At 41.2% G+C, this 26863-nt stretch overlaps 1 protein-coding gene across 1 annotated transcript in view; it reads right to left on the bottom strand.

Annotated features, from left to right (window-relative positions):
• LAMC1 (laminin subunit gamma 1) overlaps positions 1–24989 on the bottom strand; it is a 127949-nt gene extending 102960 nt beyond the window's left edge. Inside the window, exon 1 of the mRNA XM_019427433.2 lies at positions 24457–24989. Within this exon, the coding sequence (XP_019282978.2) occupies positions 24457–24871 (415 nt within the window). The 5' untranslated portion in view covers positions 24872–24989. The remainder of the gene's footprint in view (positions 1–24456) is intronic.
• Positions 24990–26863: the final 1874 nt, after the last annotated feature.

Below are 26863 nucleotides of genomic sequence, written 5' to 3'. Positions count from 1 at the left end.
ATAACCTTTCAGATAAACTTGGAAACTAAGACCACTTTTACCACAGGCAAACATATTTTTAAAAAAGACTCTGAATCATTACAATCAGACCAGTATGAAGGCCTTTCCACTTCTGTACGTCTTCTCTACATCTAGGTATGGTGTACGTGCTGTTCCGCCAGGGAAAATATTAAGATGACATTCGCTGCTGACACCCATTTAAAGAGCAGTCGTGTACAAAAAAAATGGGAACAGTTAGTAAGGAAACATGAAGAACTTTCTCCACATGTAGTTTCTATCAGAGGGAGGGAAAAACAGACTAAAACTAGCAGCCAACACTTCTGGAGTACATACGAGGCACAAAGCACTATGTTAATCCTGGGGACATAAACAAATTTAAGGTACAGCCCCTGCCTACCGTGTCTCCAGTTGGTGAGACAGTATACACCCCAGAAAGTTAATATGAGTTTGCACTTGGGGAAGTGACATTTGGTATTTTAGAAAGATGCCCTGGCTTCCCTCGTACAAAAGACTGGAGGGGAAGGAGAACATGAAGGCAAGACACAGGTTAGAAGACCACACATATGAGGATGATGTGCCATGCGATGATTCCCAAGCCTAGCAGACACATGCCTGCTTTTATAACAAATATTTTATAATGTCTCCCCTTTATCATCCCAAAATGAAATCCATAAATTATGCAATCTACAACATATACAACTTCTAAGTGACATGTGCATGTGTGTGTGTGTGGCCCTAACCATAATATAAAGCAGAAATTAAAAGAATTAAAATACCCATTTCAACAGATCAAGGCCCAGGGATTACTACACTAGAGGGCAGTAACAAGGCCGTCAGACACTTGTACCTACTTATTATAACAAATGAGTTTGCTTTTTTAAAAACAGGAGTGGTGCCATTCTGTACAAGACATACAGGAAAACGAAGGAGAAAGTACAGATGGACATGGCAGTAAAATCCGGTGTCAGAAAAAATAATGACAGACCAGGTCTACCCGTACGTTTTATGATAAAGAGGAATATCACTTTAACTGAGTAGGTATAACATGTTAGGACAAATTGCAGTCAAAGTGGAGAACATGAGGAAGGATGATGTATATCTGCCAACTTTATTAGCATGTTTCCTTATAAAATATTCACTTAATCTTAATCTGCTTTCATTGCTCTATAAGAAAAAACATGTTGGCAGAGTAGGCATGTTGGTAACTAGTCATGTGTAGGAAAAGCTGTAAAAGCAAATTTCAAAATACGAACTGATTATTATTAACACTTTTCTTTACATTTCATGTTTCAGGAAAAAAACGGCTACTTAAGAATATACAAATATATACACAGAATCACTCTGTGAGTGCTAGAAATTCAGAGTGACCTACGCATGAATTATATGAGCAACTTGAACACCAGAAGAGGCACTTGTGACTGAGGAATGACTCTCCTAATTGGTGTACGAACTCATGCTAAGCTTAAAAAATATTTATATATTGGTTGTATTCATGGAAAATTATGTATAACAAAATCATATAAAAGAAAACTCTATGTTTATGTGTAAAGACAAAGTTATGTTCTAGGCTCAGATATTTATAATCGGATTTTTTAATAGCACAAATGTCCCATGAGAAATCCCAAATTGGGCAGGATTTGGGTAATTCTTTGTTGTAGAAGACTGCCTCTCCTCTCTTCTCTCTTCATATTCCATGCCTCCCGCCCACTAAATGCCCCTAATGAGACATTACCACAGCCCTTTGAAAACCACTTCTGTGGGGTTTACAGATGAATGACACATGGGGCTTATCTATCCCAAGAACTTAAAAAGACTCACAGTTATCACATCTTACATTGTACAAGACAATCATTCTACACAATCCCATAGATCCAGCATTCTTTGTTCTAAAACTTCTCAGATTTATAAACAAGGTTTCAGAGTGTGTTAAGACAGACTTAAAGAGGGAAAAGAGCTTAAAGTGTATGACCCACATTAATGTTTTGAAAACCATGAAGACTGGCCGAAACATCTCAGGAGCTTGAGAACTTATCAAACTCTGAAATCAAGAACGATTCATTTATGAAGGCCAAAATAAAACCCAGGTCTTTCTGTAAATACTTCCTAAAGCTGCCACTGAAACAGTTTCCTGTATTCCTGAGGGGAACTAACGTATTAATCAAGTCTTCAGTGAATTTTATAACAATGTTTTCATTTTCCAAATTACCACTTATCATGACAAACAGTATGAATAGCAACAAATTTGATAGCTGATTTTACCAAATACCTGTATATGACTACATTTAATATTTTACAGCTATTTTAATTCACTAAAACCTGTACCCAAAGCATTTCTTAAAATGGTTTAACAGCAAAAAAGTTAGAAATTAAGCTGAAAAAAAAATTTTTTATTAATACATCTCTTTGCAAAAAAAGGAAGTGAGGTAGCTTATAAAAATAAATATTATGCAACAAAATAAAAATAGCCTCCACAATTACAAAAGAAATGTAACCTAAAATAAAAACACTTCTCATCTATCAAATTAGCAAAACTTTTGTACAATCATAGTGCATACCTCAAGGGTAATGTTTAACAGCAACTTTGTATAGTATTCTAATCAACAAGGAAAAGAAAAAATAAAGAGTTAAGGATTGGTAAAGAGAAACAAAATTGTTATTATTTACAGATGATGATTGCCTACATGTAAAAATCAAAGAATCTAAAGACAAACCATTAGAACAAGGAAATTAAGCTAGTGGCTACAAGATTAATATGTAGGGGCGCCTGAGTGACTCAGTCAGTTAAGCGACAGAGTCTTGATTTCAGCTCAGGTCATGATCTCATGGTTTGTGAATTCGAGTCCCACATCAGGCTCCACACTGTCACAGTGCGGAACCTGCTTGGGATTCTCTCTCTTTCTCTCTCTCTCTTCCTCTCTCTGCACCTCCCATGCATTCTCTCTCCCTCTCTCAAAATAAACTTTAAAAAAAAAAAAAAAGATTAACATAAAAACACCAATTACATTTTTATATATCAGCAAGAGTTAGAAAATGTAATTTAGAAAAAAAATTTAATAGCAAAAAAAATAATAATAAAATGTATCCAGAACTAAATCTAACCAAAAAAAGGCACAGCTCGTATAGAGAGAATTATAAAACATTACTGGAATTCAAAAAGAGGGCCTAAATTATACTATGTTCATGGACAGAAAGACCAATATTAAAAAAATGCCAATTCAACCAAAAGAATAAAGTCAATGCAATTGCAATCAAGATCCAAAAATGTCAGTAAGGAAACTGACAACCCAATTCTAAAATTTGCATGAAAGAACAAAGACCCAAAGACAGCTAGAATTATTTCTTACAAATAAGTTTAAAAGGGACCAGCCCTAGAAAGAAAGACAACACACAAATGAATTTCAGGTGAATTAAGAACTTAAACATAAAAGGCAAATTTTAAAACTTTAGAAGATCCTAAAATAAATTATAGGAAAGATTTCTTCCATAAGACATATAACTACCAGAGAAAATACTGATACATTCAATCACACTAAAATTAAGAAATTCTGTCTAAAAAATAACAGAGAAAATAAAAAGACAACATGAACAATATGTAGCTGATAAAAGATTAGTATCCAGAATATATGAAGAATTTTACAAATCAGTAAGAAAAATGGTCAAAAAACACAAAGAGACATTTTACAGGAAAGGGAACATGAAAGACATTAACACATGAAAAGATATAAATAAAACCGTGATGGGAAACAACTTTTCATCACCAAATAGGTAAAATTTACAAATCTCACAACACCAAATCTTGATCAACAGTCTGCCAACACTGCTAGTGAGCATCTAAACCAGCACAATGACTGTAGAAACCAATGTGCATTATCTCATAAAACTGAAGATACCTTTATGACCCATCAACTCAGTTAAGGAGATTCTTGCACATAAGCAGCAGGAGACAAGCACGAGAATGCTCCTAGAACTTTCCTCATAGTAACAACAAAAAGGTCCACCAGCAGGAAAATCAATAAATTACTCTACTATAATCACTTAAGAAAATGCTACACAGGAATGAAAATGAATGAATTACAACTACATTTTAGAAATGTACTGAGTGAAAAAAGCATATCGCAGATGACTACAAATACCATTTTTATAAAACTCAAAGACAAAGGGCACCTGGGTGGCTCAGTTGGTTAAGTGTCCAACTTTGGCTCAGGTCACGATCTCCCAGTTTGTGAGTTCGAGCCCCATGTCGGGCTCTGTGCTGACAGCTCAGAGCCTGGAGCCTGCTTCAGATTCTGTTTTCCTCTCTTTCTCTGCTCCTCCCCTGCTTGTGCTCTCTCTCTCAAAAATAAATATTAAAAAAAAAAAAACTCAAAAACAATACATTATTTAGGGATGATAAAACTATTTTCTTCTTAAAGCAGGAGAATAAAACACAAAATTGGGCATAGTGGATACCTGGTGTGGGTAAGTTAGATAAAAATGTTCCTACAGATACTGATCCACTTCATGGAGAAGTTTTCACTTGTATTCCAGATTTCTGTGCACTAAAATAGAGTATCTGCTGCACAATGTAATTACCTGTTTTAGCTCGTATTTACCTGTAAACAAAAACATCACTTCATACTAATCCACAGCTGACCATATGTATTTCAAAACAAAACATAAACTCCAGAGATGATTCCATTTATTACGAACGAGTACCTGAGAACCAGTAGGCCAGGTGACAATAGGATTTTCTCCCTAAAAGAATATTCCTTAAGTTCACTGGCAATCAGTATTAAGTATTTACAAGAGAAGCACTGCATTGTAATAATTTTCAAAAGCCATGAAGAAGGAATTTAAACACCTACTTTACAGGACTTTATATTTAGTGAAACAGAAACTCAAAGTGTCCGTCTGAGAAACTCTGCTATTCTAAAAAAAGAAAGGTATTTAACTTGGCATTGTGCATCCTGGAAAGGAAGAGGAGGCTGCTTAAAATGAAACAATTTTATGGTTGGTTTCAGCTATGTTCCTGTTCTTGAAAGAAAGTTCATCAGAACAAACGGGCAGGTCTTCTATATTACTCTCCACACAAGGATGATGTCTTAAATTTTGAGAAAACAGCTCTGTGGTCTTTCTCCAAAGATTAGGAAACCTCTCTCTTCCCAACACTCTTCCAGAGCCATGGTCTCCCAAAGAATATTCAAATGCCTATGAGTTCACAATTCAAGGACCTAGCTCTAAATTGCTGACCTAATGGTTTAAAACATAGCTCCTCTCCTCAATGAGGTCATACGAAGAAACAAAATACACATTAAAAAGATTCCAGAACAAAGTGGTGTGCTCAAGTTATCAAAGAGTGGTACAACAAGTATCATCATCCTTCTAAAATGTTGAAATGAATTTATAGTGAAGGCAATTTCCTTCCAAAAGAAACTGGGATGATAAAGCCCAGAAGACAACATATTTTAGACAAAGGGTGACAGCTAAGGACTCTCAGTAAATAGACAGTGAGTTTGACCAAGGAGGGGGAGAAAAAAAAAAAAAAAAGACTTCAAGGACACCACAACCTTTTAGAAAGCAAAAACCACACTGAGGGGAACTCTACAGGCAAAAGCAATGATTGATAACCACTTATATAGTCACCTCAACATGAGTGATTCTTCAAGGATTCCTAGAGACACCAACTTATTACTGATTTAAAACAACTGAAGAAAAAAAAAAAAAAACTGAAGAGAAAGAAAAAAGCCCTGCTAAGTAGGTCAGTAGATAGGGAGATGCATAGAGTGTGGCAAGAGGAAGGACACAGTCATCATGGAACAAGATGAATAGCAGAATTAACTTCCAATTCAAAAAGTATCTCAAATGAAATGGCTTTAATGCAGCCAGGTACCTAACAGAACTGTGCATAAACAATGGAGATGAAGCTGCATTTTTACACAAAACAACCAAAAATAAAAAATGAACTAACACCCATAGAGAAAATACTTTTCTCTTAAAATAGGTAATTTTTTGTTAGAATTCAACCACCCACTACTACTTTTTAAAAATATTTATGTAATACCATAGCTGTACTTCTAAATATTCTTACCATAATTTAATAACCCTCCACTCAAATTAACTTAGAATAAACCTGTTAAAATTCATCCTTCTAAGGAAATAAAAGTTCTATTAAGTGGACCTTATTCACTTACTTAAATAACAAATTTATCAAATGCCAACTATGTGCCAAACTTTTAGTCTTTAGTAATCTTATTATCATTATCTATAAAAAGTAGTATACTTTATATAATCAAATGTGATGCAAGTCCATAATCCTTCATCTCTGTGACTCTACATTCAAAAATCCTAACAGCAGGGCCACCTGGGTGGCTCAGTCGGGTAAGTGTCTTGATTTTGGCTCAGGTCATGATGTCACAGTTTCCTGAGTTTGAGCTCCACGTTGGGCTCTGTGCTGACAGCACAGAGCCTGCTTGAGATTCTCATTCTCTCTCTCTCTCTCTCTCTCTCTCTCTCTGCCCCTCCCCTGCTCGCACTCACTCTTTCTCAAAAATAAATAATAAATTAAAAACTTAAAAAATAAAGCCTAACATAAGAGCATTTTTGTACCATCTGACAACAAAACACAAACTGAACTAGTGTGAGGCCATTATGGTCTTTAATCAGCCTAAAATGTGAGTACATTCCATGTAGAAACACCCATTTGACTAATTTGCTATGATTCCCCTAAGTCCAGCACCTAGCTCTAAGTTGCTGACCTAAGTAATGGTTAAAACACAGTTCCTGCCCTCAATGAAGACATACTGAAGAAAAAGATAGATTCCACAAAAAAAAACAAGGTTCAATTGACCAACAAGAAGTACAAACAATAGGCACAGTTTTAGCACTTCTGGAATTCTCATACCTAAAACACATCTGGATTTTAAAACAGCTTTGATTCATCCTTCACAGCTGAGTGTAAACATACATGCTCAGCACTGCCAAGTAAATCAAGACTTAATGATCCTGCATGGGACATGCACCTCCAAGATGGATCTGATACAGAGCCCATCAGTTTAGGTAAACTCAACACCAACACGGTAAGATCTCAGTGCCAAGAGGGGACCATGAGAATGAAAACTGGTGATGACTCAGCAGAAAATGAATTCTGCAAATGTGGGGTATGAAAGCTGCATACTGAGAAGAGCAGAATGAGTGTGCACCTCCTTTATTCTCAGGTCTTCTCCTGAAGACCTAGAATATGAGGGTCCACAAAGGGCGTATCTGCCAGTTTTTCTAGACCCTCTGAACAAGGTGCTTCAGGGAGACCAAAATTTGAGAGAGAAAGGAGGCTGCAGTACTGGAGCTGGCAAGAACAACGCCCGAGTACAAGTGTGGCAGATACCAAAACCATATGCAAAAATCAGTTCTCCCTCTCGGTCACCATCACAGACCTATGGTAGGGTACGAGGCTGCCCAACTGGACTACATTTTCCAGCCTCCACTGTGTGTATGAGGTGGCCAGGTAACTAAATGCCCTCCAATGACAGACGATACAACGATGTATGCCACTTTCGGGTCTCGGTCTTAAGAATTAGGCATTTGCTCTTCCGCAGAATCCTCCCATCTGGAACACAGAGATGCCCATCACCCAACTTCAACCACACCACACACACAAGGACAACACCCTAAGAGATGGCAGGTCATGAAGATGAAAGGACCCTGGGTCCCAAGATGTCTGTGGGATCACAGCCATCCTGCGGCCCACTTACCTCAGGACTACCACGTGAGAGAGAAACTAAATTTCAATCTTTTTAAACCTGCTTTATTGTTGGGGCTCTTTGCTACTAGGCCTTAGTCTTTACCTAACAATGCTGATGAGGAAGCTACACCATATACTAGCCATCCCATTCTACCTGTACATTTTCAAGAACCCTATCTGAAAGGCAAACTCCATCTTGGGATAATCTGAAAAAAACTGCCCTTTCTCACCTTCATCTGCATCTTATGGCCATACTCTCATAGAAATAGGAATTCATGCATTCGGCAAACTTTTGAGCCATCTACTACTATAAGAAAACTACTATATTATAGACTACGGATATAAAAGTCAATGGAAAAAAGAAAGCCAGTGAAACCCTCCTCAAGTCAGGTCCTCTGACTTTTCACCCAGAAAGTAAGATCTACGTCACCTTCTCTGCCCTGTCTCCAGCACTTTGTGGTGCCTTTTACACAACAGGCACTCGATAAATATTTGTTAGGTGAATGAATTAAGAAATCAATAAATGAGGGGTGCCTGGGTGGCTCAGTAGGTTAAGCATCCAACTCTTATTTTCAGCTCAGGTCATGATCTCATGGTTCGTGAGTTTGAGCCCTGTGTCAGGCTCTGCACTAATAGTAGGATTCTCTCTCTTTCTCCCTCTCTCCTGCCCTTCCCCCACTTGTGCATGCTCCCTCTCTCTCTCTCTCTCCCTCTCTCAAATAAACTGTTAAAAATTTATATAAAAAAGAATCAATAGCTGAGTCTTGTCCTCAATGAACTCAAATAGGGGAAACAGAAAACAATATGGTACCTCTTACATCACGGGCATGCACAATGTTCACGGATTTCTAGAAATGAATGGATCTAACAACATAATGCATGTGCTGTGGAGGGGCAGGAAACCAGTACAATCTTCCTGAAGTTGTAATGTGCCATAAGTTCTAAAGGACAATTAGAAGGTAGCCAAAAAAAAAAAAAAAAAAAAAAAAAAGGATGGCATCAAGAAAAGATGTAGCGCCCATGCGTGGACATGTTGACTGTGGCTGGAACCAAGGGCAGAGTTTCAGTCACACAGAGAACAGAACCTGTATCCCTTGAATACTATTGCTTCCTCTAATTAAGCCCCAAAACAAATTTTCTTCAGCTGCCACATCACCCAACTTGCCTAAGGTAAACTGCTGTTAACCCAGAGTTCCCCCTTCTTTAACTTTCAGATTTAATTTTCACTTTTTAATCTAAAACCAGGATTTACTTGACTCATTCTAAGTCCTCTATCACATAATCAAGGAATTTCAAAGGTTGGGAGGAATCAGAAAGGTCACTGGATAAATGCTCTGGGAAGTCACTTACCCTGATCGGCTATAATCAGATCCCGTTTGCAGTTCCACGAATTTCTATTTTTTTTTTTTCCTTTTCTTCGTATGGAACTTTTTTTTTTTTCCTCAGAGTGTATTTGTTAATATACACATTCTTGCTCTCCCACTAGACTACACGCTCTTCATGCAGAACCCACATTCTTCTTTATCTCATGCTCCTCCTGTGCTCAGTAATCAAAGGCTTGGCACAAAATCATTTTTTAACCCAACCCCATTAGCTCTGGCAGCCCCCGTCAGGTCCCATCTACCGTTTCTGGGTGCAGCCCATTGCTCCTTCCGGTAAAGATGCGTTGTTGCACCTTCTTCCCAAGGACCCTCGGTCATCCCCACAGGCAGAGCCACCTTCCTGTCTTTAATGCCAACGCCATGTTACTTCTTTTTTCACCTCCATTTCTAGATTAGGGCTTAATACTCCAAGCATTTAAAACAAATGGAACAAGTTCCAAATAAACCATCCCATTTGGAGGGTGCAGTGTGTATCTTAGAAACTGTCAGATGTTTCCTGGCAGATGTTTTAAGCCTGGAATCATCAATAGCCTTTCCAGTTCCATCTTTTGTTCCTCTGACAAGGTTACTGTGCTTCCTTGAGACTTCCTGTTTGAATAACCACACACTTGGGTGTTCAAACTCCCATGTGTTCATTATTCACCATAAAAGGGACCTGAGGAAGTAACCAGGCAGTTGAACACAAAATGATGTATGAACAAAAACAGCTGTGTGTTAGCAGGATGGACAAAAAGACAGCAGGGATCTAGGCACTGCTGTGAATTTCAAAAACAAGGTCTATTTAGTCAGGCATGGTTAAAAGGCTGCTGATTCAGAACATTAGTGACCCGTTTCATAATTTAAAATCACTAGAGATGTGAATAAGTCTGCTTTCAGTTACTACTTCCAGAGTCTCACCCCACCACCACCCTTCCCAACAATCTCCCTCATGGGAACAAAGTTGCCTTTCCTTTCTCTCACAGAAATGGCAATACCAACTCAAAATATTTCATGAAAAAAAAATTAATACCTATTTTATTCTCAAACCAACGAGCAGATTCCCCCTTCCCCAAGGGGCTTTCCTATAAAAACACAGGAAAGCACAGATACAGGTACACATAGGAAAACACAAAAAGCAGCACAGAGGGAGAGCCTATGTGGCTCAGTCAGTTGAGCATCCGATTTTGGCTCAGGTCATGATCTCACATTTTGTGAGTTCAAGTCCCACATCAGGCTCTCTGCTGTCAGCGTGGAGCCCACTTCAGATCCTCGGTCTCCCTCTGTCTCTGTCCCTACCCTGCTCTCATGCTCTCTCAAAAATAAACAAACATTTAAAAAAAAAAAAAAAAGCAACACAGAAAACATGACTACATTCTCTAAACATCTGGAAAGTATGTCAATTTCCAGACTCGGTCCATCTTTTGGTACTCTGAATGCACCATCCAGATCTTGTGCCAGGATATAAGAGCTTTAAAGTGGACATAAGTTTAAAACCAAAACTTTATTAGAATGGTCATAAAATTGAATGACCCCAAATTCCTCCAGGAGTTGATGCTAACTTATTTCTTGGCATGTGGCAAAAATGCTGAAAACAGCAGTAAACAAACCAGCTTGAGCCTCTAAAGCAATCCTGATAAAGTAAACACATTTTATTACAGCTGTATTACAGATGTTCCCAGAAACTTTCAAAATCTGCAGTAGAGATCTACGAATTTGGTCTTCAACAGACTTTATCTAAAATATTCACTAAAAATTCAAAACTATGTACAGAGACACTCTAAAAGTTAATCCTAGACACTCAACCGTGCAGAACATGTCCCTTTTCCCATGAAAGGCAATCATATGACCAAAGCAATTAAACTACACAATTGCTCTTTTGGTTTCCAACTCCCCACCCCCCTACTTCCTCCAGCTCACTCCCCCCACCAACGCCCTTTCAGGATACTCATCTTTACCAGGTCCAGATTTGGCATTAAAAAAACAACAATCTAAAAACTCAGTGACACCAAAACAACAGAGGTCAGCAGTCCTATGAGAATAAGGTCCATCACAAGCAGGAGCAACTGGGGGAGGGGCCACGGCATTGACGTACAGGTGGACAGATAAACTGCTAAACCAAGGCAATTACACCCTAGCATAAAAATCCAGATCTAGATCCAGTCATCTTACATTGCCAAATTACCCTTTATTCCTTAACAGTTTTTGATAATAAGACGATCTCAGATCTTGAGAACATCTGCACAGACCACTCTTCCCTCTAATCAGTATTTGTGCTGCCAGAACACAGAAACATCACTTCCTAATTCTGCTAATGAATAGAAAGCCCAATAAAAGTGGTTCAATTCATTTTCATCAAGATATCACTACCCCCTCTTCAAAAACTGTGAAGTTCTTCTCTTGGGAATAGGATCCTTTCATTCTCTTTGAAGAAAAGGGATGGAAAAGCTTTGAGAAAATACTTATGCTTCTATATTTTGCCAACCGGCAAAAAGGGGCGTGGGTGCATTTTAAGCCCAACACTCAGCCCTCAAATGTAGCAATGGGTGCCCTCCCATCCAACCTCCCATAAGAAAGGGGCATGCACCTTTAAAAATCATTAATCACTAGGATATGATGATGTAACCACATGTATCACAGAAATACAGTGTGTACTGAGCAAGTCAGTAAAAAAGCAGAAAGGGTAAGACTACGATTCAGTAATACTAAAATGCAATCAGCCAATTCACATCTGTGAAGAAAAACCAATCCTAGAATCTTAAGTTCAAGAAGTGGAGATAGTATGTAGTGGGAGAGAGGCACAAAGTACAAAATCTAAGTGGGAACTATGACCTCCTCTTCAGTTTTATTTAATTAATTAATTAGGGTTTCTAAGAATCCCCTGATTGAACCTTAGCTCAGCATGCTCTGGAGAAACTAAGGAGATATAAATTGAATAAAGGATAGATACACAGATAAGATAGATGGATTCAATAGACAGTTACAGATTTACAAATTTCCACATACAAAAAATCAAGGTGAAGGGCATCACTTTCTAAGCCTGAATGATGAAAACACTGGCAGAGAAATCTCCTAGGATCATACTAGTCACATATCAATCAACCAGTAAAAGATTAGTTATACCTATTTAGTTATCAAACTTGAACAACAAAAAAGCTACCATGTAAGAGTTAGAATGTGCTTGCAGCAGAATGGAAATGAAATCGAACCCAGAGATGGACCTAGCAGTCTTATCTTGAAGGATGTCAGATAAAGTAAGCAACCGAACTAAACTCGGCAGTTCTCAACAACCAGAAGAGTCGTGGATAAGGCAGACAGGAGATAAGGTGGCACTCCCCCGACCACCCTTCAAGAAATGGAGTATGTGGTACACTTTTCCTATCAGTACACACTGACAAAACCCAGGATCTCATTCCGAAATTCAATAAATTCCTTAGAAATTCCTAGAAGCATTAACAGCTAAATTATAAAGCTAGTGTAAGTACCCCAAACCTAAAATTCTTCCATTGCCAATAATGCCCTGTTCTTTACAAACAAGTGCAAAGCCCTTTTTAAAAGCAGCCATCCAGGGGCACCTGGGTGGCTGTCGGTTGAGCGTCAACTTCGGCTCCGGTCATGATCTCACAGTTCATGAGTTTGAGCCCCATGTCAGGCTCACTGCTATCAGTGCAGAGCCTGCTTTGGATCCTCTGTCCCCCCCCCCCCCCATGCCCCTTCCCCACTCGTGCTCTCTCCTTCTCAAAAATAAACAAACGTTTAGGATAAATAAATACAAAATAAAAGTAGCCACCCAAACAAACAACTCCTCAAGCAGAGGCCTCTCAGGGAAACCTTTGGTTTGGTATACTCTCATTTCACTCCCAGTTAAAGGTCTGTCTTTAGTTCTCTATCACTCATCGGGTCTAACATGGTAGAACAGTAAGAGCATAACCTATCCACCACAAGTCTAGATCCCAACCTAAACTCAGCATGTCACTAGTGACCTCAGAGAAGTCACTAGTCATCTTATGTGATTATTCCATAGAGGGTAATAACAACACTTCTCAATTATTTTGAGTATTCAAAAAGGTATGAGGGAGCACTCAATGAAAGGTAACTTGCTTTCTTTTGTCACCCAGTTTTCAGGATCCTTGTCTCCTCAAAACCCATCATACATGTCTCCACTACTCCATGAAAAGCACATAATTCCTTCACCATTATCTGCTTACTTTTAGATCTTTATTTAAACAACTCACCCTTCCTGGAAAGCCCTCCAATTCCCATCCACTACTTTTCTCCAAGACCCAAGAAGCTCTTCCCTGCTAACTTCAATCTACACTCTTCAAAGTGCTCTGCAAGTATTCCTTCATGTTAAAAAGTTTCAACTGAATTATTTACTATGCTTATATTCCCCCATTGATTTCCTGGGCGTGAATGTCTTTGTCTCCTCTCCTCAAACACATTACAAATTACCTGAAGATAACATGTGTCAACATCTATTGTTACCCACACATCCCATATTACAACAGCCATAAATGAAGAATTTTCTCACCGGGGTCACCTTATTTACTGTGGACCTTTGTCCTCTAATTAGAATTACAATCTAATAAGTTCATCCTAATTTGAGTAGCTAGCTCTTTTCACTTAGTTGGAAATACTTCACAAAACTTCATAAATCTCTAAAAAAGCCACACAATTCAAGCTTCAGACTTATTCTAAAAGACTCAGTGAGAGGGGGCGGCAGGTTGGCTCAGTCAGTTAAGTGTCCGACTTGGGCTCAGGTCATAATTTCGCGGCTTGTGAGTTTGAGCCCCACATCAGGCTCTGCACTGACAGTGCGGAGTCTGCTTGGGATTCTCTCTCTCAAATAAATAAATAAACTTAAAAAAAAAAATAAAATAAAAGGCTCAATGAGAGGAAGGCACTACTCAGAACATGTCAAAGGAAAGAAGATGGGGTCTTCACATTTCGTTGTAAGTAATTTATGGAACATTTAGATTTCCCCCACAGAACTTAAATAGTAAGTTATATAAAAAACAGACATTGTAACCGAAGCACAAGCCATGCAGACATTCTTAGAGGAGTCTCTAAGCCTGCAAGCAAAAGCCACAAACTTCTGATTTTACCACTTCAAGCCACAAAAGCATCACCCAAAACCACTACCTGCTTAAAGGTATGTGAGAGGAGCAAAGACGGCTGCTCTTCCTGCACCCTTCCCCACACTCCACTTCCTGAGACCTTCCATGAAGCTCACCTGAATGCTTTCCGGAAAGCATTCTGCAGCCACCTCAATTAAAACCATCTGTCCACTCACCCAACAAGTATCTGTTAACACCTACCAAGGCCAACAACCGCTGGTAGAGAACAGAAAGACAGTAAGAGAAACAGATCTTAGATGATTAAGCCTCAGATTCTGTGCTCTACTATTTGAAGCCAAAATCATATCAGAAACAAACAAAACCATCTGTATTTTATTTTGTACAACTGACTGGAAAGTTTAACTTTTTTTTAGTCTGAGGGATAATTTCACACAATTAAGTGCACAAATATCAAATGCACGGCTCTGGATTTGCACATATGTATTCTACACCTATGTAACCTCCACCCAATGCAAGATACAGAACATAAAGTCAGAACTATAAAGGAGGAAAAGGACTGGTCATTAACCACATCCCTGAAAACACGGACATGCTCCCCTGTGGTCACTGTCGTGCACAATCACTTTGGTTAACAGAAACCTCCACACACTCTGTGGTTTATTATCCCGAAACAAAATTTATGGAATCTCGAACTCTATATGAGACCATTTGTATACTCTATTTCAAGAATTTTTTTTTTTTTTAATGTGAAGGAGACTGATTCTGGATTAATATTTCCAAGAACTTTTAAAACAAAAAGATTAACAAAAATCCAAAGAAGGCGGTATTAACAAAAATTCAATGTTTCCTTCAGTGTAACAGGAAGCAGCCACACAGTTGGGAACAGAGTAAAAGAAGGGAGCCCAGGGAATAGAACTCCTAAAGTTTTAGAAGAAATCATGGAAATCCCCTAATTCATCTCCCAGCCTTGCCACAAGGTTCTCCTCCCACAAGAGATCTGAGAGCCCCATTGTCTAAGAAAGAGATAAGTCTGCTTTATTTTAATTCATGAATATGTAGCTTCATAGGGCACCAGGCTGACTGGGCCTGGTTATTTTAGGATGGCCCCCTGGAAGAGCCCATGGAAAGAAAAGCAGATGTACTTAATTAGTGTCTCCAAAGTCTGGCACAATACTCTAAAACCCCAGAGACATTTCTATAAATGAGTTTTCTGGTAACCCCTTTTAGTAAGCTATCCATTTTATTGCGCAACACCTAATGTACAAACATCTAACTTTATCATTTTACAAGAAAGGAGATGCTTGCAGACCCTAGCAAGGCCCTCTTACAAACCTAAGAACAAGCAGCTTAGGCACGGTGATAGAACCAGCACACAGTCATCCTGGAACTTTACCCTTCGAAACCGACAATTTAAGAGAAGGGACAGATTAATCCCTTAGCTTTAAAAATCTTCTGGGGAGGGGTGGGGGAAGGAAGCCAAGATGGCAGAACAGCATGGAAGTTTTGTGTGTGTCTTGTGTCCAGGAAATACAGCCAGACCAACACTAAACCATCCTGCACACCTAGAAAACTGATCTGAGGATTAACACAACAATCTTCACAACCACAGAATTCAACAGGAATTCACCCCAAAAGAAAGAGCAGGAAGAAATGATAGCCAGGAATTTAACCAACACAGATACAAGCAAGATGTCTGAACCAGAATTTAGAATCATGATAATAAGAATACTAGCTGGAGTCGAAAATAGATTAGACTCCCTTTCTGAGGAGATAAAAGAAGTAAAAACTAGTCAGGACGAAATAAAAAATGCTATAACTGAGCTGCAGTCACGGATGGATGCTGTGGCGGCAAGGATGGATGAGGCAAAACAGAATCAGCGATACAGGGGACAAACTTATGGAGAATAATGAAGCAAAAAAAAAAAAAAAAGAGGGAGACTAAGGCAAAAGAGCACGATTTAACAATTAGAGAAATCAGGGGCGCCTGGGTGGCTCGGTCGGTTAAGCGTCCGACTTCGGCTCAGGTCATGATCTCACGGTCCGTGAGTTCGAGCCCCGAGTCGGGCTCTGTGCTGACAGCTCAGAGCCTGGAGCCTGTTTCAGATTCTGTGTCTCCCTCTCTCTCTGCCCTGGAGCCTGTTTCAGATTCTGTGTCTCCCTCTCTCTCTGCCCCTCCCCCGTTCATGCTCTGTCTCTGTCTCAAAAATAAATGAACGTTAAAAAAAAAATTTAAAAAAAAGAATTAGAGAAATCAGTGACTCATTAAAAAGGAACAACATCAGAATCGTAGAGGTCCCAGAAAAGGAAGGGAGAGAAAAAGGGGTGGAAGGGTTATGTGAGCAAATCATAGCGGAAAACTTTCCTAACCTGGGAAAGACACAGACATCAAAATCCAGGGCACAGAGGATCCCCATTAGATTCAACAAAAACCGACCATCAACAAGTCATATCAGAGTCAATTTCACAAAATACTCAGGCAAGGAGAGAATCATGAGAGCAGCAAGGGGAAGAAAGTCCTTAATCTAAAAATCTTCTCGGGAATTTTGAACAGCAAAAACAAACAGACAGCTCTGCTCTAAGCTCTGACACTTTTCTCTGAAACTCAAACAGAACAGCGGCAGAGCTGTCAATTAAGTACAGCTGGAGACCAGGAGCCAGTAGAGAAGCATCTGCTGGGTCTGCGCCTGTTAACTCCAGACAAGTGATCATGTTCATCTGCCCAACGACTATAACGTGGTTCTTCACTTTCCTGCAGGCATTTCAGGATGTCTGTCCTCCAACTGTACCCCAATGAATTAGAGAAACTAAAAATGATGCCATACACAACAAGTAAACAAGATATTTCATTGTAACTTTTCCCCACAACTGCCCTTTAAGATATCTTTTTTTTTAACGTTTATTTTTGAGACAGAGAGAGACAGAGCATGAATGGGGGAGGGTCAGAGAGAGGGAGACACAGAATCTGAAACAGGCTCCAGGCTCCGAGCTGTCAGCACAGAGCCCAATGCGGGGCTCAAACTCATGGACGAGATCATGACCTGAGCCGAAGTCGGACGCTTAACCGACTGAGCCACCCAGGCGCCCCAACCCTTTAAGGTATCTTAACAATAGACATGTGAGTACATGTTTTAAAGTAAAATGTGTAGGCCCATTTCTAAAGAAAACACAATATTAATGTTAAAATTTCAGAAATACATATTCACATGTAAGATTCAAATCTGAAAAGATAGCATATTCATATGAGTATACACCTATTTATCTAGATGATTTCAAATCATATAAAAGTCTAATTTTTACTGAAAACAAGACAATCCTAGATCTTTCAACTCCTTGTTAGTTCCACACCTAACTTTGTGCATCTTGTAAAGCTATAGAAATAAAAGAACCATGTACCATATTTAATATTAGCTATTATAGTGGCATACATCTCAAGAAAATAGATGACCCTAATAAAAATACACACAAACTCCAACATATTGCTGAGAAGAATTTAAATTAATGTACAGTGTTTTGGGACTTCTTATAATTCAGACATTCATTTATTCACTAACTTACATACATTTACAGAACACTACACCAGACATGTTGCTAAGCACTGGAGATACAAAAATTCCAGCCTCCATCAAAATGGTAAGTGAATGCTCTCTGTGCATGCACCTTTTTGCTTAGAACTTATTATTAAACACAGAATGCATAGATCTAGGGCAGAAGTCACAAAATGTGTGCTGTAGAGGCCCACAGAGGAAATATTTTAGATTTTGAGGGACTAGACATACAGTATCTGATGCAATTACTCAACTCTGCCTTTACAGCATAAAAGCAGGCATAGACAATAGGTTAATAAATGAATTCACTGGGGGACCTGGATGGCTCAATCAGTTGAGTGTCCGACTTCAGCTCAGGTCATGATCTTGATGTTTGAGCCTCACATCAGGCTCACCGCTCTCAGAGCAGAGCCTGTTTTGGATCCTCTGTCCCCCCTCTCTCTACCCCTCCCCAACATGCACTCTCTCAAAAATAAATAAAACATTTAAAAAGAAATGAAATTCACTGTGTTCCAACAGAACTTTATAGATACCAAAATTTGAATTTCATGATTTTCACATGTCACAAAATTTCATTCTTCTTTTGATTTTTGAATGAAAAAATGTAAAAACATTTGCCTGGTACCTACAAAGACAGGAGGCAACCCTGGGCTGGATTTGGCCAGAATGCTATAATTTGCCAACATCCCAGTCTACAGATACAGGTCTCCACATCCGAGCTACAAGTTCCATGAGGTCGGGGCAATGTCCTATGAATCACTGTACATCCAGGAATTTGTATGGTACTGAGGAATGACAAGCAATTAACTAATGTTAGTCACACTGAAATGAATTAAAAGACTAAGTCCCTGACCCTGCCTTCAAAGACTTCATGGTCAAGAAGTGGTAACAGGCAAATCAAGAAACATATAATACTACGTGATAAGTGCTACAGTAGATACCTGCAGGGTGGTATGAGCACCACACCTAATCCATGCCTGAGAGAAGGAGGGAAAGGGTAAAAAGACAGAGAAACTGGGGAAGAATTCCTGTAGGTGGTGATACCTAGCAGATGAGTTCCAAACCAAAGTATGTAAATGACAAAACATAAGCCTAGAGGTTAAAAAAAACAGCCCAGATCCTAAAGTATCTTGTACGCTATGCCAAGGAGTCCGGACTTTCTCCTAAAGGTTTGAGGAACCACTGAAGAATTTTAGCTGGGAAATGACATCATCAGATTTGCATTTCAGAACCATCACTCAGTCCAAAGTGTGGCTGTCTGAATAGAAGAGGCAAAATGGACAGACAGACCACCAATTAGTTAGAAAGCTACTGGAGTAATCCAGGTGAAATTCAATGGAAAGCTACAATAAGGTAGAGATAAAGGTGAGGAGTCAAGAGACACAGTGGCTGGATATAGGAGGTAAGAGCACAATCTTGGACAGATTGTAGTAAGGATGGGTGGGAAAGAAAGGGGTGGGGTTATAGTTGCCCAGAACTGACCTGCCTCCAGCAGTGGATCCTATCTGCTCTTCAAACAAAGTAATTTTACTGATGAAAGCCTATCAAGCCTGGTTATCTTTTATGGGAGACTTGGCAAAAGACTGGGTCAAGAGCCTCAGGGTTAAACAGTAGTGTGTTCACTGAGATCCAACTTTGAGTTGGGTAACACAATGAGGAATGAATGTAGTTTTGAACACGGTCTCTGGACATCCCAAACTGATCATGTCCAACAAGTCTTCAGGACTGGAGAAAGAGCTGGGCTAGAGATACAAGTTTAGAACTGATATTTGCAAACAGTAAAGAAAGCCTTGAGATTAAGAGGAATTCATTCAAGGAGAGTGAGTCGCATGGGGAAAAAAAAGGCGGGGGGGGGGGGGGAGAATCCAAAAATATAAGTGAAAAAGAATAGAGTGAAAAGGAGGAAAACCAAAGGAGTCTGGTATTTCTGAATCACTGTGTACATGAACTTGTATTTTAAAGCTGGCCTGGAATAAAGCAGTCCTTCTTTGGAGAGATCTGTTAGAGAAGCTAAGAACTACAGGGCCTAGTGCATTAGACTAAAGAGTCAAAAACCTACCCCTCCACCATGACTTTTGGCAAATCATAACCTCAGAATCCTCATCTTTGCCCTCACTGAGTTGTGGAAATCTAATCAATGATAAAATAAACTGGAGGTTTCATAAACTGTAAACTATTATAAAGGCACTCTTGACTTACTATTGTCATTACAACAGAATGCAAAAATTCCATCTAATAGTGTAAACTTCTGAAAAATGGGACCTTCAATCTTATACACCTTTTCTATCAGGTACTATGCTATGTATTTAGTAGGTATTTAAAAAATGTTTGCAGACTATTTGGCAGTAACATGAGAACATATGCACGGCGGGGGGGGGGGGGGCCACATAGCAGAAGGCATATCCAACTTCCTAAAAGGATTTAGAATTGAAATAGTCAAACCAATCCTCCCACAAATGTGACCAATGACAAAATAATGGGGGGGGGGGGGGTGGTGCTTATAGTTCCAACTTCTCTCCTAAAGTGTAAATTGTTTCTCTGAATGCTTTAGAAACCTGGAGAAGATTATACACAGAAAAAGCAGTGAATTGTAGAAAAGGAAAAGAGCCAACAGCAACTTTATGAAACCGTGTTCAACAACCACTGGCCATTAAAGAAGAGCTCCCTAACTTCTCAAGTTGAAACCTGCAAAATGTAAATCAGGCCTTTGTGAGACAAACTAAAATAGTGTCCCCTCAGGGTACGCAAATACCACAGTGAAGTCACCAGAGTGAACTATTCCCTGACACAGTTAGAACCTACCTGGCAAAGACTGTCCTGGGGGGAAAAAAAACAAAAACAAAAACAGCTGTTTAATTTTAAATGTACACTGAAAGAATGAAACAGAATAAAATGTAATATCCTTATATTATCAATTATTCTGACATAGACACACAAAAAGGATATTTAGCTAAATATTAGCTAAAAAGTATCATTTAATCACTGTTTGGTCCTAAAGCTTAGAGGAGGTTGGAAACAAATCTGGTCTTGGTGTAAATTTTAGGAGTTCCATAAACTTTGATTGAGTTGGTTTATAGGCACTCTCTTCCTTAATCTAATTGTTTTCAGAAAGGGGGAAAGCTACCTTCCTCCGAAATTAAGACCCAGCCTGCCAAGTTTCCATCTGCAATGACTATCAAGTTAATTAAAAAGGCTGTTTAATATAAGGCAAATCCTCAGCTACAATCTTACTATCGACTATCCCACTGATACTAATAAAACTTATTATAACTTATAAAACACAAAGCCAAACTTTTGAGTAGCAGTCAAATAATCCATATAGAAAGTTAGGAAAGAAGATCCAGAAGTTGAATGCAAAATAAGAATTCTTTTTAGAAAAGGGTGCCTGGCTGAGCTTTCTCTCCACAACAGGCAAAAAATGCAATTCTTGTTCCCACAGCAACTTTATGTGATTATATCTGAGGATACTTTGCACCCTGGATTACTGTATATGGTGCTTAAGACATGGCTGCTTTCAGAATCAACACTGATTTTCCTGGCTTTTGTACTAGTGTTGATAATGGTACAATGATCTAATTGGTCCTTGCTATCAGTTAGAATATGCCTTACCCCCCCCCACCACACACACACACACACACACACAATGGTAGCAGTTAAAAGGATAACATATAATTTTATAGATACGTGTGTATGCATGAAAAGTTTCTGGAAGGCTACATGAGAAACTGACTGGTGGTCTCCTACAACTTAGCAGTTGAAGAGGAAGAGACTCACTAGTCATTATCTTTAACTACTTCAATTCACCGTGTCATGTTTTATTTTTACAAGAAAAAAAAATGACTTATGATTAATGCCAAAACATGTATGTTTCTTATAACGACTTAAGTGCAATCTGACTCTGCTCATTTTAAAGTTTACTGTGTTTAAGTTCAACATCAAAAAGGAAGAGAGCAAAGTGCTGGCTAGTCCTGCATCTTTCACCCTGCTCACTTCAAGTTTCACAGGCTCTGTAAGGGCAAAGCACAATATGCATCACTTGCTTAAGGGTATGTGAAATTTGAACTGGATGGGAGATTTAATAGATGCACAAACAGTCATGGTACTTGAATTCATGGGAAACAGCTAGCTAGAGCCCATGGAGTAACTAAAGTTAGGGACTGAATATGCTGACCATGAAAACACACAATGATACATAAAGCCCTTTCTATAAATTATAGATCATAACCTGCATGTGTACATATATCCTTGTCATTAAAAAAGGAGCAGGGAAAAGGAGACGGGCTGGGGGGCAGGGAGGAGAAAGAGAGAGAAAGAGAGAGAGAGAGATTGAGACATCAACCCCACTACACAAGTCTCCCTTCTTTTCCACCTTTTCCATCACACACAATTTCCTCCAGGACATCATTTCTGATCCAAGAAAAAGTACAATAAGTTCTACTCAAATTTTTAGAAATTGTCTACCTAAAAAGTTTCAAGTAAATGTTTTTACAGTTAATTGCACTATTCATATGGAAACTATTTTAAATAACTTTATTTGAACCCTTGGTTTTATGAACTTCACTTACCACGAATTATTACCAAAAGCTGAAGACTTTTTCGGCAAAAACAAGTCCAAGCATAAAACATTTTTAGAGTACAAAGTCCTGTAAGAGTCCTAACTAGGTGACCTCTAAGATTTCTTTTGACCTTTAAATCACCATGACTCAAAATTAATATATCTGCTCCCCAACAGTAACAACCTACTGTTACTGTCTTACCCACCAGTTACCTTTGTAACAAAGAAGTAATCTTTGGGTAATTTACCCACCTCTGCAATCACCTGAAATAACCTTGTGCTACATAGTACCCACAGCAGAAAACTCAGAAGGCCAAGACTGACAGCCCAACTTTAACCTACATAACAGATTCTTATTCAGAAATTTTCTATTGAATCTCAGGCACTTTGAAACATCAAGCAAATGCTTTTGCTTTGAAATTTTACTATTTAAAAATAGTTAAATAAGACTTTGTAGGCATTCAAAATACAACACAGAAATTTTAATAAGTTAAAATTTCAACAAAAATAATTGGATACAGGGGCACCTGGGGAGCTCAGTCAGTCAGTTAAGTGTCCGACTCTTGCTTTTGGCTCAGGTCATGATCTCATGGTTCTGGGGTATGAGCCTCGCATCAGGCTCCGTGCTGATGGCATGGAGCCTACTTGGGATTCTTTCTCTCCCTCTCTGTGCCCCTCCTCCCCCCCTCAAAATAAATAAATAAACTTAAAAATAATAAAAATAATTTTGGTCAAGTTACATTTGCTTAAAAATATACAGTACATAAGAGAATATAGCTGTCTAAAGAGTCAGCATCCCCACAAAGTTTTAGAAGATCCTAGGACTCTTGCTGTGTCCTGGGGAGGCACCTGTTCCAAGACGCTGCTGGTTCTATGCATTTCCAATACCTTTAAAACACTGAAGCAACAGTTTGCTTCTTCCATCTCTGAAAACAGGTGCCTCAGAGTTTCACTTTATGAACTCATTTTCCCAAAGTTCATCTTCCTAATAACTTGTCTAGAAATAAAATAGTGCTAAACACTCCTTTTCTAAAACTTACTCCACACACAGTAGTTTGACTACTTTTCAAAGCACTTTTTGTAAGTTATATTCTTCCTCTGGAATCTTGCCACTTATGTAAAGTTTAATGTGCCAGAGAGCAGTGGAAAGAAAAATGCAAAACCATGACCAAAAGAACTATTTGGGCCCTATGTTCTCCTACCAGAGGCCAGTAAAATCAATTCTTTCACTGCGATAGGGATTGAAGCTCTGCAAATCAGGTGCCAGTTTCTCACACATATTTTACTGTTAAACACAATAATGAATTATTCTGCTTATTTCTCTATTTCAGTGAAGAAAAACTTATTAGGATCAAAAATGATTTTGATACCTTAGGATAAACATGTCCATCTTTATCCACTACTGAGCAATAAACTTTTCTATACATCCTTTTCCTGATTTCTAAAAGGTTTCTACTCTTGTTTTGAATCAAAGTAAAAGGAAATCCAGTAAGGAGAGCCTTTTTACCCAGGGACCAAACTGTGGCCAGAAATTACAGTGAGTGCACACTTTCTTTTGTTTTCTCTGTACCAGGATTAGCAGTGAAACAGCTTTGTGGTCCTTAATTAAAGCTGAACAACTTTGAAGAACAATAACCTTAAAAGTGAATTTATATTTTAATTACGCGTAGGCCATACCGGTAGTAAAGACATTTGCTTCCCTCAAATTCCCTGCACTAGAGACCCTTTCCTTTCCAGCTTATTCAATAGAGCAAACAGCAATCACGCTCAAACCCAGGGAGAGGGGCATTTAAACAAGATAAAAGTGCTTAAGGTGGACCTTCCTATCTCTGACCCAAGAATGCGCGGTGATGGCCCCGCTAGGAGGGAGAAAAGCGAGAATAGGGGTTTCTGATTAACGCTTCAAAAAAAAGAGGGACAAAACAGCCCAAACGGCGAATCACTAAGCGAGCGAGAATCCGGTTAAGTTCGAAAGAGTAGAAAAGCAAACAGAGATGCTACAGCGAAGCATCTTGGCCCTCGCGGAATGTTAAGTGCTAGATCCAGTTTAGAAGTTGGAGGAGGGAATATGTGTGGCCCATGCTGGGACGCACAGAGCCAGCCCGCAGCTGTCTGAGCCCCGCAGGCTGGGCCACGGGGTGGAGGTGACCGGGCGGCTGCGCTGCCGGCGAGCAGTAATAGGAACAGGGCTGTCACCGCTTACCCAGGTGCAGCGTGAGGTTGATGGAGTTGGGGTACTGCACCCCGGCCAGCATGGTCTGGCTTTGCCACCAGGTGGTGTCGGCCTGGTTGTTGTAGTCGGTCAGGAAGGCTGCCCCGTGCTGCAGGTGGGGCTGCCCGGCGTCGCACAGGTGACAGGACTTGGTGACCCCGGTCACCCCGGTCTGCACACAGTACTCCTCGGGCGGAGCCCCGCACGTGTTGGTGGCCACCACGGTCACGTTGAAGGCGGCGTTGACGAACTCGGGCATGCAGCGCTGCGACCGCCCGCCCTCGTCCGTGCACTCGTCCATGGCTGCCCGGGCACAGCCGGCCGCGGCGGCCGCCAGCACCGCCAACACCGGCCAGAGCCGCCCCCGGGGCCGCAGCGCCGGCGCGGCCCGCTCGCTGCCCCTCATCCCGCCGCCCGCGCGCTGGGCCACGGCGAACGCAAGGGCGCGGGCGCGTTCCTCTCGCCCAGCGGCGTCCCCAGGAGGCCGCTCCGCGGGCTGAGCCTCGGGGCCCAGGGGCCGGACTCGCGCGCCGGGCGGTGGCGGCGGCTCGTACCGGAGAGACGGGCCAGTGGGCGCCGCTGGCGAGGACCGCGCGGCTCGCCGACCACTGCCCCGCGCGCCGCCTCCGCGCCTCCCTCACCCACCCGGGACACTGCCCGCACTCGGCGCCGACCCCCGACTTCCGAGCGCGGGCCCGAGCGCGCGCCCCCGAGGAGGAAGGAGCAGGGGGTGGGGTCGGCAGGGTGGGGTGGGGTCTGGCGGAGGAGAAAGCCCAGCCCCGGCCTCCTCCCAACAGCTCCCGCGGCCCCCGTAGCTGCTCCCCCGCCCTCCGCGCTCCGTGCACTGAGCGTCCGCCCGGGCGACTCGCGGCGGCGGCGGCGGCGGCGGCGGCGGCGGGGGCGGCGGCATCTCGCGCTCGGGCCCGCGGCGCGCGATCGCGGGGGAGGGGCCTTGAGGGGCGCGAGGGGTGGGCGGGGAGCTAGGGAGTGCGGGAGGGGGGCAGCGGGGGAGGGGGGGCGGCGGGGCGGTGCATGCCGGGAGGGAAGGGGAGGCCAAGGAGAGCCAGCGCCCTGTGGGAGTTGGGCGCCGGGGTCCCCTGGCTCCGTGTCCCCGAAGACTCCGGTTGGGGAAGGGGCAACGGAGGGAGTCTTAAAGGGGCGACGCTGGGTCGGTGAGGTCACTCGGAATCGGCCTTTGGGCCCCGCGCCAACCCGGGCCGCGACAGCGCGGAGCTCTGCCCCACCAGGTGTCCGTCCTTGCGTCCAGCCGGCCGCACTCTGGGGCCGGGCCCCGAGGGACCTGACGGTGGGAACTGCCCGCGGGCTCCTGGCCCCCGCCGGCCGCCCCGGGAATGCCCCCTGCTGCGCGGGGCCGCCTCTAACCCTTTCCAAGGAGAGGCCCCGGGGGTGCCCAGGGAATTGACACGGTCCTCGGAGAATAAAGGGCCTGGTCGCAGCCTCAAAATGAATTTTTTGAAGCTATTTCCTGCCTCTAAATTAAAGTGTAACCCGCCGTTTAACTGGGGCAGAGAAGGAAGTGAAAGGGCTGGGAATGGAATGACATTTTTCCCCTGGGTACGCAGACCCACTGTGAAATTCTTCCACTGTGTTGTTTATGTTCCCCATCTTGCCTTTAAAAGACTCGAAATTATCTGGATCTGACATCCTCCTTTTCGGGCCTGCTGAGTCACGGAATATTCTCCGTGCCAGAATGACTCAGTTCACAGAACCTGAGCCAGAAGATCATGAGTTTTAGTCCCAGCCCAGAACCTGGGCACTTACCCAGTGCTGATACAACAAGCAAGGACCAGGAAAGGAGCTGTAAAAGTGGATGGCCTGGGTCGATGGTTTTTAAACCTTTGGAGTCCCCAGGCAAAGTGGATGCTGGTAGTGGATGCTCCATGAGACAGGTTTTTTTAATTATTATTATTATTTAAAATTTTTCCAGATCTTAATAGTAAAGTAAGAATAATAAATATATGCCCCCCCCCCCCCAAACCAAGGAAAGAAAAAAAAAACCCAACCTGACTAAAACAGACAAAACCCATACCCGGTTTTGGACCCTGTAGTTCTTTTTAATAGAGGGATAGTGCGGATCAGAAATAAGTAAATGTTAGGTTACTATAATTGGGGTCAGTGTTAGCTCCAGGTGAACTTTAAGGATAATGGTCAGGTTGTCAGGGGTGGGGTCTACAGGACTTGTCAAAATGCTGAGCTTGCTTCGCAGTTACGTGGATCACTTATATTGTTCATTTATTTGATGAGATGGGCAGAGATCACACATGGGTAAAAGTCTCTTCACTCCTCATCCTTTGGCATCTCCACTTTAGGAGAAGAAAGTTGTGGGGCTGTCGATAACAGTCTTTTAATCCTTTCATATTTGAGTTGAAGCAAAATA

Source organism: Panthera pardus, unplaced genomic scaffold, assembly GCF_024362965.1.
Source record: "Panthera pardus isolate Hobbes unplaced genomic scaffold, ASM2436296v1 HiC_scaffold_21, whole genome shotgun sequence".
Lineage (NCBI taxonomy): Eukaryota > Metazoa > Chordata > Mammalia > Carnivora > Felidae > Panthera > Panthera pardus.
Note: the sequence above shows the minus strand (reverse complement) of the source record. Positions and strands in the feature narration are given on the sequence as shown.